The following is a 15,671-nucleotide window of genomic DNA, read 5'->3' as shown; positions in this document are numbered from 1 at the left end:
CCTGCCAGCTTCCCACAAGCAAAGTCAATGGGGAAGCCAGCAGGGAAGGTTGTAAGTCTCTCCTGTAAGTTGCTTCTGCTCCTGCCACTTTTTCTCCCGAGGATTCCTGCTACAGAGTGTGAGGTCTTGGGAATCTCATGCTCGGTAGTGCTCACCTACAGCATCTACCCCACCCGCACTCCATAGCACCTGCCCACCCATGTTCACTTCACATCAGTCACCTGCGCACACTCCACAGCAGCTGCCCCTTGTCTAGCCACACCAGCCACCTCCGTGCACTCCACAGCAGCCACCCCCTGCCTGGCCACACTCGCACTGCAACAGCCATCCTGTGCCCGGCTGCACTCACCCACCTGCCATTCTGCTTGCGAGCCACCCAGGACTTGCAACTTCCTGCTGGTGTCCTCATTGACTTTGCTTGTTGAAAGCTGGCAGGATGTCTCAAGGAGGTCCCCACTTAACAACCCATGATCCTCACCTAACAATAGCAACTGGGACTGCTGGGATTGCCATCGCAAAGCGATGTGGTCATGTGACATCACGCTTTATAACCACATCACTTAACGATGGAAATTCCGGTCCCAATTACCGTCATTAAATGATGACTACCTGTATCTTTGCCTGGCACCTAAAAATTAAAGTTTGATCCTGGCAGACTTCATTGGGAAGGGCATTACAGTAGTAGGCCCCACTTACTACTGAAAAGGCCCACAGTGGATGGTCACCAACCACTGTTACCATGGGAGAACATCCATAGCAGACTCTTTGAAGATGATCTTAAACTACCCATTGGAATTTACAGGAAGAAATATTCCTTCACATACTGTGATCCCAAACCATGAAGGACTTTATAGATTAATGCAAATACTTTAAGCTGGGACCAGAAATTAACTGGGAGCTGGTGAAAATCGTATAAATCTGGCATAGTAATATCCATTTATTTATTGAATTTGCATGCCACTGAATCTGGAGGCTAATAACAATTATAATCAAACGAAAACAAACCTACAATAAGTTAAAACATTCATAATAATAAAAATAAGAGAAAATATATGGAGCACGGTTTGTCCATGGCTTGACACTCAATGGCAATGTCCATAAATCCCCCAAAGTCCCTTGGAAGAGCTCTGTTGTAACAACCTTCCAAAAGATGAGGCTGATCTAGGGGAAGGCTGTTCCAAACATTTGGAGCCAATGTCAAGAAACAGTGTTTCCTGCATTTGGCCTCCATCACCTCACCAAAATGAGGGGCTATCAGCAGCTTCTCTTGGGAGGAATGATTTGGACAGATTGAATCTGGTTGGGGAAGGCAATTGTGGCTGAGGGCAGACTTGAACTTGGGTTTCCCTCATTCTGGATCAACCTTAACAACTACACTCTGTTTCACACCATCTAGTTCTAGACTATAGTAAGAAATGTAACAGAAAGAGTGCTCAGACTTCTGAAGAGGGGCAAATTAGTGTGTGTTTGCCACGAGGTTACTTCCATATGGGGGAAGGTGGAGGATTTATTATTTTTTATCAGGTGCAGATATTTGTTTATTTATTTACAGTTGAGTTTTTTGTTGCCTCAGTCCAAGACAGGGCAACGTACAACAGAACAGCAATAATAGCAAAATGCATTAAGAAGTAACAGTTGAAACCATATTAAGAAAAGAAAACACCCTCCATGACGCATGCCATAAAAATCAATCAACTCAAGTTGAGAACTCTGGAACAGAATTGTTTTAACACACTGGATTGTGCTAGATTGTACCAATAGCCTTTCCAATGTTTATTGATAATAAAGTTGGAAATAATTTGAGATGTTGCACTTAAACAAAAGTCATCAGTGTGCTGGAACTTCTCCTCTATAAAGAAAAGTGGAAAGAGGAACTACCATGAGTTGGGTGGCCATATAACTCTATTGAATAAATTAATAAAAATACTTAATAAATTAATAAAAATTATTTAATAAATTAATAAAAATAAAAACTTTGTTTTATGATGTGCATATCAGCAAACAGTATAGGAGCTGTCCTCTGTGTAGAAATAGACCAGATATTTGTTTGCAAAACAAGGATCTTCACGAGGGTAAAAAAATCTCCTGTTGTTTATTTCTTTCACTGCTGTTTGCTGTTCAGTTAGCAGCCAATATGACAACAACTTTTATAATGGTGCTGCTTCCTGGCTATATTTCTCTTAACCAAAAGGACAAACTCAGCTTAGAATGAAAGAAGAGTATGTACTTTTCTCCCCCTAAACACATGTTTCTTGAAAAACACGGTCTCACAGAACTTTGACCCAAATGGGATTTAAAACTCATCCAGAGCTAGTTAATAAAACTAATATTAAACAAGCCTGAATGAAATATAGGTAACAGAAATCAGTTATCTGAAAGTACAGAGTAAGGATTTAAATTCTTGCCAAGGGTAAGTGAGGCTTCCTTAATTATTTTCCAGAAACACTTTTGTTTTACTTTGCATCTCATTGGTCACGTCTCCCTCAACTTAAGCTAAATTTCTGATGACTACATGAACATATCCATGTTGTTTGTTGGCAACAAGAGGAAAATGGTTTGTCATTGTCTTCTTCCTTGCTTTATTTTTTAGGGCTTGACAGTCTAGGCCAGTGTTTCTCAACCTTAGCAACTTTAAGATGTGTGGACTTCAACTCCCAGAATTCCCCAGCCAGCACATCTTAAAGTTGCTAAGGTTGAGAAACACTGTTGTAGGCTGTGAACCCAGAATTACCTGGTAGAAAGGTATGATCCTGCTTAGCTTTTCAAGGTCAGCTGGATGTTTTGCATCTCATTGATATGCCATCTATTACCTCAGATTATGTCAAAGTTGTGTTATAACAAGTTTGGGGATGGAAAGTATTGTCATTATCTTGGCTCCTGTGTGTTCAGAATTTTTTCAGGCATCAGCATTTTCTGGAAAAGCATATCTTAGTTAATGATGGATACAATTTGATGAAAATCCAGCCTTTGTATTTGTTAGCACTGAAATTCATACCTGAGGGAAAAATTACAATCTTGATATTTTATAGTAGCTGAAATGCTATTTTTTTCCTCAAGTATTGGGAAGGTTTATAACCTTTAGAGCAATAAAACAATAATCTGAGGTAATAGATTGCATATCAATGAGATGCAAAACTTCCAGGTAATCTTGAAAAGCTAAGCATTCCATCACATAACTTGAGTTCCATGGATTGCATGCAGCCCCCAAAGATTTTCATGCAGAAGTTCATGAACTGCACAGCCAAAGATTAATAACTACACTTAATTAAATGGAAATGAAATGAAAATTCATTCTTGTTCTGGCCACACCCACTTCTTTTTTAGAAGGGGGCTTTGCACATCTTTCAAAGGACAAGTGTGGGCTTATTTATTAAGGGCTATATCTAGGGGCAGGCAGCCTTGTATTTTCCAGATAATTTTGACTTCACTTCCCATCAGCATTAGCTCTGTGCCAAATGGTGAGGAATTATCAGGCTTGCAGTCCGAGACACCAGGAGAATCCTGGGTTGCGTACTTCAGGCACATTATCAAGGCAACTTGCGATAAAATTTGTGTTTTCATAGTTGAGCTGCTTCTTCCAAGTGGTAGGGGAAGATCCAATTCCTCCTTTTTGTCCTATTCTGAAGCTGGAAAGGAAAATGAATTGGAATGCACAGATTAAAATTTCAAAAGTAGGAGGAATAGAAGAAGGATGCGTTTTCTTAAATAGTTTTGATTTGGCAGGGGCAGGGGTCCATAATTAATTTAGAAGCACAGCCAATCACATTATTGAACTGTCTGACTCTCTGTGAGAAGCAGCAAGGCTTCTTCCATTGCAGCCTCAGGGCTTTGGAGCCCCACCCACCAGGAAATTTATATGTCCCTTTCTGCGCAGCTAATACCTTTCTTTCAGTCTCCAGAATGACTGATCTTACTACTGTTTGTTTTATCTGCATCTTATTTCAACTTTTAATTGTAGTTTGAATTTATCAATATTTTACAGTGTCATACATATACATGGCACTTCACAATTGGGTGGTGGCAGTTATGAATTCAATGGTAGGTAAATGCTTGCTGATACAAGCAGGTAATGATATTAGAATAGGTTCTCCACGTCATGGTGCCTCTTTGCCATTGCCACCTTCTGTGGGGTTTGTTTGTTTTTTAACTTCCCATCCTAATTTACAGCCCTAGTATTTCCTGGTGGTCTCTCACCCAAGTACTAACCCAGGTACAAACGTACTTAGCTTTTTTGAGGTCAGGCAAGACCAGCTAGCTGCTAACCAGCTGCCACGACTTAATATGGTCCCAAAACATCAGGAGAGCTCCAGGTTGGATAAGCCTGCAATAGGATGAGCCTAACCTTAATGACTAAAATGTACCCTTCTTCTTGTGTGACAGATGTTTTCCTAGAGAAAATAATGACTTTCAGAATTACTGTCTTTCCTGCAGCACCAGATCAAAAGCACGTTCCGAACAAAGTGTGGGTCGTAGTGGGTCTCCTCAATTTTGCGGCTTACACTCTAGGTAAGAGCTGCTTATTTCCTGTATACTGTGTTTATACCATCAGCAACATATTCACGAGCATTTGCAGAAATGTTAATGGGGCCAAGTTCCCTGCATACAGGAGCTGCCTATTGTAACACTTGTAAGTCTGGTGCAAAATGTACGTGCAAGGCAGATTCTACCTTATGCCTCTTACCATCAATGCTTGTGGCTGAAATAGGAGAGGATGTTTTCCCCAAAGAGGAGAAGGGCTGGTGATCCTGTTCTGTTCTCTGTTGCAAATTCAAATTTCTTCAGAGTAGCTAAGTAGGACAGAAAGTAACTTGAGATGTATTGCTTATGAATATGTATATATGCCTGCATCATCATATGAATATGTATGCTTACATCATTTTCTTTTCTGTGATGTGTAAATATCAGTCCATTTCTTTTGTCTGCATGGGAGGCACCCGCCATCTTGGTGAGGACCCCTCCGGTGCTCACTATATCAATAAAGATTGCAGTCAGCCTTGATTATTTTGTGCTTTGAGTCCTGTGTTGATTCCACACATACTTCTGAAATGTTGTTGCCTCTCCGTCTTAGTTTTCTCAGGGGCAAGAAAGAAGATTCTGGAACAGTGTTTCTCAACCTTAGCAGCTTTAAGACGTGTGGACTCCAACTCCCAGAATTGCTGGGAGCTATGCTGGCTGGGGAATTCTGGGAATTGAAATCCACACGTCTTAAAGTTGCCAAGGTTGAGAAACAATGCTCTGAATGATGCAAGTGCAAAGCCTCAAGCAATTTGTTCTAAGTAATTAGTTTTCTCCTGCAAGCAACTTAATTCTGATTGGCTTTTACAAAAAGAAATAAGAGTATCCACTGTTAGCAAAGTAAAGTGTGAGTACTGTGTGGATAGGAAAAATACAGCAAGAATGCTTAAACGTGAGTGCAAGTATACAAGGCCTTGAGAGTCCTGTTGGGGAGCAGTTATGGGGCAGTAGCCATTTGAGGAAAACAATAGGATTTACATCAGGGAAGAGGGAATGTTTTAGGGATTCAATTAACCACAGTGTTAAACCAGATCTCTTTTCCTGCCTCATATGACCTCATGTACTCTCAGCTGTTTTTAACAACAATGTCACTAGCAAAGGGACCTTGGTTTATGAATTGCCAGAGCCTCACCAGCTTAGCTCTTAAATCCTTTTGCTTTGATTTCTTTCCTTAGTATATTTTTTTTCTAATTTTAATCCCAGCCAGTCCATGGAAATGAAAGCAGTCAGTTAACCTTCTCTTTCCCTGTGACATCTCTTTCTTCAGATGGCGTGGATGGGAAACAGGCACGTCGCACCCAGTCCAGCTCCCCACTTGGGGAACTCTTTGACCATGGCCTGGACAGCTGGGCCTGCACATTCTTTGTGGTGACTGTGTACTCCACTTTTGGCCGAGGACCCAACGGTGTCAACGTTTTTGTCCTCTACCTGCTTCTCTGGGTGGTTTTGTTCTCCTTCATCCTTTCCCACTGGGAGAAGTATAATACAGGGATTCTCTTCTTGCCTTGGGGCTACGATATCAGCCAGGTGGTAAGTCAGCCAGCCTCTTGCCACACTCACTTCCAAGGGTTGCCTTAACAGTGGGCAAAGAGGTTCCCTTATTTCCTCCAAGCATCTGGCTTATTTTGACTCTCTGGGGTTTAGATTTGTTTCATTGGCTTATTATTAGAACTCTCTGGTTAAAACTCCATTTATGTTATAAACCTCTGTGAGCTTTCTTCAGAAGGGCTTGAGATAAGTTGTGGAAATGATTTGACCCTGGAGCTTTCAAACTTTTTGATGCCACAATCCTCTGAACAATGTGTGAAATTATGTGACATTACAACCTACCTCCCTCATGATTTCATGATTTCACTTGGATTAGAATTGGGCAAGAGATAAATACACCACTTTTAGTAATTATAATTATGTGTCTAGGTGCATAAAATCAACTATAGAACCCTACAGCTTTATAAAATAAAGTATGTTGGAAATAATCATGTTTAAACCATATTTAAATGGAAAGCATGAACTTGCTCAGTATTGCATAATTCCTGAAATACGGATTTTTATTTTTGAGGCAGCCATTCTAATTTTCTCGTTCTACATACATTTGGAATGATGCTTGTTCTTCGTAGTGGCAACTGTGGAACATCCAGAAAAAGCAGGAGCAAATTCTAATAGTGTTGTGGCCTTTTGTGAATGAGCTCAAATAAATTTTCAACCCCATTTCAGATTTGCTCAGAATCCCCTGAGGGGGCTCTGACCTACAGTTTAAAAACTCTAATTTAACCTATAAGCAGCAGAGAGCTTCAGACTGACTTGTGTGTGCAATTTACCACTCAGTTCAAGGACATATTTATGCAGACAAATTTCCCAGTGATGGACTAGTGTAGGTTACACAAAATCCCCTCTAAAAAAGTTAAGAAGAATTGTCTTTTATTAAAAAGTCTGCCTGAGCCACCATTCTTACAGTTTGCAAACAAAACTAACTGGTAGTTTCCACAAGCGGCAAAGTCAAAAGGAAGAATATCTTTTCGCCCTGAATCTTCAACCGGTTTCCATTCATTGCAAATAGGTATAATGGCTATGGCATTATGCAGGCGCTACCTAGGAAGCAAAAGGTATTTCAGTAACCTATCAGGCTTGTAGAATCCTGATTCATATCCAGAGAATTTGAGGAATTGTAGTTATGAAAGTAAGGCATAGGACAATGGAGCAACTGCTATTTAGAGATGAAATTTGGCAAACTGTTCTCCTGATCTCTGTTTACTACTGTAGTCCAGTAATCAGTTGGCCTTGAGTAAGTCACCTGAACTCAGTTCAATGTCAGTTCAAACATTCTATCCAAAGGCTGAGAACTGACACAAACAATAAAAGCACATTCTCTTCGAGCATAATGAAATTGGTCTGTATAAGAAATTTCTGCACTGATTCATTTGGGCTACATGAACTTATAAAAATTTATATTTATATATTATTATCATGAACTGCAAAAAGAAATTAGGACTCCAGCTAATTGAAGAAGGTGATACTTTTGACCAGCTTTTAAACGGTGTCCTTAATAAAGCAAGAAGCAGATGCATTTACATTTTTAAAGTACTTCGAAAAATTCTAAGGGATAGATGTTTTGGATAAGACCCTGGCTTTTCAGGCACAGGAGGAAGTGGGTGGGGAGCATGTCTCCTCTAAAGTCATGCCCCCTGTGACGTATAATTCTGAGAAGCAAAGCATGTGTTTTCCTTCATCTGCATGTTTCATAGACAAACCCAGTCAACATACTGGATGGCATTCATAGTACATTCATCTGAGTACATTCGTTGACAGGCTTGGGTGCCATAGACTGTGACAGAAGTAGCTTTGTTTGGGAAACAACACCAGCTACAGTTATTTTGGTCGGTGTTATTTGTCCACATCTGCCACTCCTCCCCCTGGAATGCTAGCGGGCAGGCACTTCCTTTCTGTGCTTCCAGGATGCCCCACTGAACATTCTGAACAGTCACCACGTTGGAACCTCGAAAGAGCCCTTTGCCCTCTTCCATTTGCTGCGTGCAGGTTTTATTGACTTGGACTTAAATACTTGCATGGCTAAGCAGAGGGGACCTTGATTTTTCTCACACTAACGTCTGGCTCCTTGTCCTCTCTACACAATGCTCACTCATAAATCTGGGAAGAGAAATTACATTTGAAACCCATTAACAGCTGAAACCTCATACCTGTAAAGGAAGAGTATTGGATGAAAAGTTTCTGCCTGTCCTCCTCTTGGTATGTGATTTCAGGATTCAACTGGATTGGCCTGTGTGTATTTTGTGATATTAAACCTTCTACACTCACACTTTTAGCCTACAGGGTTTGTTCCCAAAAAATGTTAATTAAAAAAAAAAAAGAGTACTGGGTCAATTCAGCTCCCCTTCCCTATCCATAAAATTTACCAGTCTCTGGATACCCACAGTGCACCAGCCTCTTGTAAAATGCAAATGAAGGGAAAGGACCACAAGGATCATCTAGTCCAACTCTCTGCACTCTGGGAAAATCAGTTCGGCATCCAGCCTCTTCTTAAAAACTCACAGCCTTTTTAGATAGACTATTAGCTATTGTATAGATCTTACTGTCAGGACATTGTCCTTATATTTAAATGAAATCTAGGTAGCTGCAGTTTAAACCCTTTATTTCTGGTCTTAGTTTCTGTGGCCAAGGAAGATCTTTCCTGATCATCTTCCCTATGGCCTTCTTTTATGTACCCAAACACTGATACTGTGTCTCCCTGCGAATGTCTTTTCTCCAGACTGAGCACTCCAAGTTCCTTCAGCTTGTCCTCAGAGTTTTCTGATATATTGATGCTCACTGACTGTTAGTATCCCCCATGCTAATCATTTTGTGAATGGGCAAGTTCCCCGGGTACTGTTTCATGAGAGAGCCTTGACCACGCTCTCAAGATACAGGAAGAAAAGACTGCTTTGGGATATTTTCCACCAACAACATTCATGTTATATTATAATACCTGCAAGAGTTTTTTTGATCTCTAGGCAATTTTGTCAACTGGAATTGCTGGATTGATGATTATTATAGAGATCTGTAATTCTGTCTTCCTTTCCAGACCATTTCAATTGTATACATAGTGACATCCATCATAGGAGTGGAGGCCTGGTACAACCCTTTCCTGTTTCATTTTCTATATAAAGACCTGTTCGTTGCAATGATCGTTGGTAAGAAGATTCTTGCAGAAACCTGTATCTTTCTAATGGCTTTGTGCCAAAACCTAGTATTTCTTTATCACGAAAACATTTGCTACTTGTGCTTAACGTAAAAGAGAATGTCTCACTTAAAATCACTGAGCAATAGTAATTGAATATTAAAATAGATTAAAACTGGTGTATTAAAGTGGCCAAAAGCAGGGAATCTTATGTGAAATGCTATACATCAGGGTTGTACTTTTTGGGGTAAATGTGAACCATATTTTTGAACTGCAGAGAAAAAAAAACAGATTATTACCTTTGGCTGGATTAAACTTTCCAAATTGCATAAGTATCCAAAATGTTTACTCCAAAACAAATAGATGTTGGTTTGAGGGACAGCTGTGTCTCCTTGATTTCAAATGGTGATCAGTAATGTAGCAAAAGTAGCCAGCAGAAATTCCAGCTTTAATTTAAATTTTTAAGGTGCTTTAATTCCTTTAACATAAACAAAAATATAGATTGTTTCAATACGTTTCAAATACTTCAGAACAATGTGATCTGAGTTATGTTAAACACAGTATCTAGTTTAATTTAAAAATAAATTAAATGGATATATATTAAAAAGTGTAGAGATTAATTTTCTTGGCAACAATACAGAAGTGGTTTCCACTTCCTTGTTCTGGAATCCAAGTCTGATCTATAGCTTTGATACCCTAGTTGTCTCCCATATAAGACTAACCATGCATAACCCAGTTTAGCTTCCCAAGCAAGGCAAACTCCACCAGATATTGCTGCCTGCTAAGACATGAAAATATATGAAAACATATGGAAAACAGTAAAAAAAAAAAAAAAAAGCCAAATAGATGAAAATCTTTTCCTTGACCTTCAGCAATTTACTACTGCAATTCAGATACAGACTTCTTCCAATATGTATTATAAACCTAATCCTAATAGCTGCCCCCTTCTTGCAACAAGTATTTATAATTCTTCATAACATTACTTGAGCTAGTATAAAGCAAATATGGTGGCGAGCAGACACACTGTACTGTTTATGCATCAGGGGCTGCTTTTTTAAAAGTTATCTTTGTCAAGGAGGCCACAATGGACAAAGTTGTGTTGTGATGTCTCCTCAGGGATATAAGTTTGGCCTGTTCACTCCCCTTTTGGGTTTTGTTTTGTTTTTTCTGGGGGTAAGTATTAAGGCTATTGGAGCTTTAATACATTTATTTTATTGCAATTCCCTTTCAGAATCAAAAATTATACACCATTGTTCATCAGTATCAATTGAATTTTATTGATGCATTGTTGGAGATCTTGGGGGAAGGGACTGGAAGGACATGCAGGCTCCAAGTTGCTAACCCCTTGCCTGGAACTATAGAGTTGTAATCGAAATTATTCAACCCCCATTGCAAATCATGTTGATTGTCAAAATGTACAGACTTTCAGCTGTTTGCAATGAACAAATCAAACAAAAGCAATTGAAATAGCTCAACACAACGAATGCTTCAAGTGGTGTCCCCCAGGTCAACTGAAAATGCAACATAATGACTTTGCCAGTCTCAAAATTATTCTTCATGGCAAACATCTTCAGTATTTAGTAGAGCTTGTCCCTGGAGGAGCTGGGGGTGTTGACGACCGACAGGAAGCTCTGGCGTGGGCTGGTCCATGAAGTCACAAAGAGTCGGAAGCGACTAAACGAATAAACAACAACTTAGTAGAGCACCCTTTTGCTGTTATGACCTGCTGCAGATGAGATGCATAGCCAGACACCAGCTTCTGGCAGCGTTCCTGAGGAATCTTAGTCCATTCCTCATGAGCAGCGGCCTCCAGTTCAGTAATATTCTTGGGTTTGCGTGTTGCAACCGCCTTCTTCAAATCCCACCAGAGATTTTCTATGAGGTTCAAGTCAGGTGACTGATGGCCACTGTAGAACCTTCCAGGATTTCTTCTGCATCCAAGCCTTAGTGGAATTTGAGGTATGCTTGGGATCATTGTCCTGTTGGAAGGTCCAGTGACGCCCAAGCTTCAGCTTCCTTACAGATGGCATGACATTTTCTCCTAGGATTTCCTGATACTTCAATGAATCCATCTTGCCATCCACACGCTGCAGGTTTCCAGTGCCAGAGGATGCAAAGTAGCCCCAGAGCATCACCGAGCCACCACCATGCTTAGCTGTAGGCAGAGTGTTCTTTTCAGCATATGCTTCATTCTTCTTCCTCCAGACACACCGCTGATCCATCGGGCCGAAAAGTTCCAGTTTTGTTTCATTGCTCCGCAGAACAGAATCCCAAAACTTCTGTGGCTTATTTGTATGATTTTGAGCATATTGGAACCAACTTTTCTTGTGCTTTTGGGTCAGTAGTGGTGTACGTCTTGCTGGCGTGGAAACCTTCTGTGTTTAGTGCATGCCTTACTGTGCTCACTGAGACCTCAGTGCCTGTTGCCACCAAGTCTTGCTGCAGGTCTTTTGCAGTCACTCGAGGGTTTCCCTCAACTTGCCTTCTCAGAAATCTGGTTGCAGCCACTGACAGCTTCCTTCTTCTGCCCCGTCCAGGTAGTGTGACCACTGTTCCTGTAACTTTGAACATGAGAACTATGCTTCCAACGGTGTCTCTAGGAACATTCAGCGCCTTCGCTATCTTTTTGTATCCTGTTCTTTGTTTGTGAAGGGCGATGATCTCTTCTCTTACCTTTTTGGACCATTCGTTTGGCTTAGCCATACTGTATTTCTAACATGCAGTCAAACATGACACTCAAACCCCTAGCCAGTTCAGGTATTTCATGTGTTCCAGCTCAAGCATACCTGGTACAACTAATGAAGCCCTTGATTAGTTGCATCAGGTGTGCTTGAGACAACACCTGTTTTGCATGCTGGTGATTCTATTCAGGGGGTTGAATAATTTTGAGACTGGTGAAGTCATTATAAGTTGCATTTTCAGTTGACTTTGGGGACACCACTTGAAGCATTCTTGTGTTGAGCTATTTCAACTGGTTTTGTTTGATTTGTTCATTGCAAAGAGCTGAAAATCTGTACATTTTGACAATCAACCTGATTTGCAATGGGGGTTGAATAATTTTGATTACTACTGTAGCTGCTTTTGAAAAGTAGCAAATAATCATTGTAAATCATGTTAACAGGCTTGTAAATATTAGGCCTGAGTGTAATAATAGTACAAGTCTAAATTATGAATTAGTGTTCCAACTTTTGAATGTTCTCCATTAACAGGGAGTATATAAAATCATCTGAGAAACTGATTTCTTTGCCCAGTTCATACATTGCACAGAGTATAATATGATTTGCTTGATTATAGTTTAATAGTGTGAATCTGGCCACTTTTGGTTTGTAAACTACATTGTATAGTTTATGTGTTGTGCTCAACTATTTAGGGTTTAAATAAACCATGGTTGAACTTCCTTTTTTAAAGGAAGAAAAATGTATAAATTTTTAAATTGGAATTTACCCGAAAAGTACTGTCATTAATTTTTGACACTAATTTCTGTGTATCTCAAATGCTGCTTTGATGTATAGCAATATGCATGGCTCTCAAGTAGAGAGAAAATAATCAGAATAGATTTGGCTGGGTCTTTTGCTTTTGCCTGAAGGAACAAGACAGATTTATTGGAAAAGTAAGTTGTTTTTTGTTTTTCCTCTTAGGCTGTGCACTTACTGTGACCATTCCCATGAGCTTGAGCAATTACTACAAGTAAGTGTTTTTCATTGTCAAGGGGTAGAGTCCATGCCATGGAGAGAGTGTTGAAAAAGCAAAGTGAATTGGGCAAACATCTACTCTCCCTTTGCTTTTCAAGTTCAGAAGGGGCATGGAGATGCCAAGCGCTCCATTTTTGGCTGCAGTGCAAGGCTCCCAACTGCTGTTCAAAAGTTGGTTCTCACCTGTGCCAAATGACCTTGCCTTGGCCCACTCATTCACCAAGCCCCTCCTTGATGCCTCCTGTCTTTCAGAGCCTATGCCAACAGCACCCTGAAGCACTACTCCTTTTACGAAGCCCTGCTGCCTTTCCTCTCCCCGGTCCTGCTTTTCCTTTTGTGCACCGTTTGGATCTTCCGGTCACCATCAGATATCCTGGAAACCCATCCGCGCCTCTTCTATTTCATGGTTGGGACAGCCTTCGCAAATATCTCTGTAAGTTTCATCCTTTCTGCTTCAAAGCCAGGCATTCAAAAGGTTCAGCGGGTGCCAGCAGGAGGAAAGATGCTTTGATTGGCTGTCCATTTGTCTGAGCCACCTTCCCAGACCAGGCACCCTGCCTCTCGCTCTGATTACAGTTCCCACAATTTCCAGCTGACGTGGCTGCCAGCAGAGCTATTTACAGTCCAACACAGCCTTGAAAAGAGAAACCTAAACAGGAAGGGGGGAGATGAAAACAGTAGAAATTCTCAGGGCCTTATAACAAGGGTGGGCAATTTCCATTGACCTGAGGGTCATATCTGGTTTACAACAAGACATTGAGGGCTGCTTTCCAGAATTGGGGAGGGCCAGGACCAGGTTTTTGGGTGGGATTGAAATGAGTGCCTTAAGAATTATAAAAATGCCTATGTTTTTGGTCCCACCCACTCTGGAAGCTTCTAAAGGAATGCTGGGAGGTCACTTGTGAGCCTGGGGATGCTCTTCTTGCACACTGACCTAAAAGGATAATGCCCAAAAGACCACAACAAGTTCCGTATTTTGTCAGGATAGAGATTATAAAGATTAATGGATTTATAATGCAGGAAAGCAGATTCTGGTCAAATACTATTAAAAATTACTCTTACTTAACAGTAGTTTAACAGTTAATTACTTTTATGAGGAAGAGTGGTGGAATCAGTTATTCAGAAAGCCTGTGTTCAAGCACAGTCTAGCCCAGTGTTTTTCAAACTTGGCAACTTTTAAGATGTGTGGAATTGAAGTCCACACATCTTAAAGTTGCCAAGTTTGAAAAACACTGGGCTAAACAGCCATCAATTGAGGGAGAGCGGAATTTTGGATGTGAGAGTCTAAATGGCCTCTTCCAGGTGCCTGATTCTCTTACAGTCTGGAGGGTATGCAGCTGGGAAAGAGAAAGGGCATGCAAGGAAACCAAGACAAAACAGTACAGAACCAAGTGTGATTGGATATCTCTTGCAAGTTACAGGCTTTGCTGTGTAGAAAGAGAGCACCTTTCAAGAAGGGGCCTGGGTATTTGCAGCTCCTCATGGGACGTTTAGCTAGCAGTCAAAACGGTGGCTGGTGCTACACTGGATCAGCCAGAAAGATCAATCGAGACCTTGTAGATATTCTCAGAATCCTTTACATTCCCAAAATGATTTACTACTGGAGCAGTGGATTACCTGGAGAGGAACACAGGTGCTGGGTGGACTGAAACAGCCATCCCAGTCTCCTGCCCTTGAGGTGTGCTCAGACTGTAACTCTCAGAATTCTCAACTAGCCCAGGTTGGGAGGAAAGATAGAGTAAAGTTTTCCCCTTCTCTCTCAACTTCCTTCTGATGTTTTGCCCTTCCAGTGTCGACTGATCGTCAGTCAAATGAGCAGCACTCGATGTCAGCCGCTCAACTGGATGCTTCTTCCGCTAGCGCTTGTTATCCTTGCAGTGATGTCAGACTTGGTACCAGAACAGGAAACGATTCTCCTCTATTTAGTCACCATTTTCATTACGCTGGCGCACATTCATTATGGAGTAAATGTGGTAAGCCATTCCAGAGGGTTTGGGGCTCCCTCCACTGTCCATTTCAGCATAGCTATACTTTCCACCTATGGCATCTGTAGAGATAACTTTGAAAGACATACGGATGTGTTCGCTTATCTTTCCCATTGAAGCCCCTTCAGTTATCTCCTTGGTTGATATGTAGGCAACCCTTTCACAACTTTGAAATCTCGTTCATCCACCACATGGAATGTGGTGGATGAACAAGATTTTTGCCATAGAGAATGGGATTGGTGTAAGCCAGGATTATCAACTGGCTAAATAAATTCTAGTTGCCTAAAATGTAAGATCAAAATCTGTTTTTAAAGAAACTGGTATGTGACTAGAGCCTGAATAGGGGTTCCCATTGAGCAATACAAGTTGAATAAAGACAAGCTTTTCATTCATTCTTGAAAGGAAAAGCCACCTTTTCATATATTTTCTGTGTAATGGTGATGACCTTCCAGGCTAATAGGCTGCGGTCTAATTGATTAGCCTGGAAGCTCATCACCACTGGACTGATGCTGGCTGTGAAAACCAGCATAGATATATTTTCTATATAGTTTCTCTTACTCTAGATAGAATAGAACCAAAGCAAACTGTTGGGTGATTTTGAGGTTTAAATTTGTACTGAGAGACTTAAGTCTAGGGAACTAAACATGTGGTGCCCATATGCTAATGCTTGGACCCCATCTTAGATACCAAAGGGGATGAAAGATGTGGTGTCGCAGTGATTGGCAGGGAATTCAAAACTCTGAATTAATAGTTTAAAAAAACAACAACAGAAGAGCTTGATGTTCTGTCCTTGCTTAAAGATCAGAG

General features: G+C 40.8%; 1 protein-coding gene across 2 annotated transcripts in view; it reads left to right on the top strand.

The window, feature by feature from the left end:
* SELENOI (selenoprotein I) overlaps positions 1-15,671 on the top strand; it is a 55,515-nt gene that overhangs the window by 35,408 nt on the left and 4,436 nt on the right. For both annotated transcript variants that reach the window (XM_063300256.1, XM_063300250.1), the window contains exons 4-9: positions 4,432-4,506; positions 5,783-6,045; positions 9,092-9,200; positions 12,826-12,874; positions 13,132-13,312; positions 14,670-14,852. In XM_063300256.1, coding sequence (XP_063156326.1) covers positions 4,432-4,506; positions 5,783-6,045; positions 9,092-9,200; positions 12,826-12,874; positions 13,132-13,312; positions 14,670-14,852 — 860 coding nt within the window. The remainder of the gene's footprint in view (positions 1-4,431; positions 4,507-5,782; positions 6,046-9,091; positions 9,201-12,825; positions 12,875-13,131; positions 13,313-14,669; positions 14,853-15,671) is intronic.

Source organism: Candoia aspera, chromosome 1 (assembly GCF_035149785.1).
Source record: "Candoia aspera isolate rCanAsp1 chromosome 1, rCanAsp1.hap2, whole genome shotgun sequence".
NCBI classification, from domain to species: domain Eukaryota; kingdom Metazoa; phylum Chordata; class Lepidosauria; order Squamata; family Boidae; genus Candoia; species Candoia aspera.
This window is presented reverse-complemented; position numbering and strand designations above follow the sequence as displayed.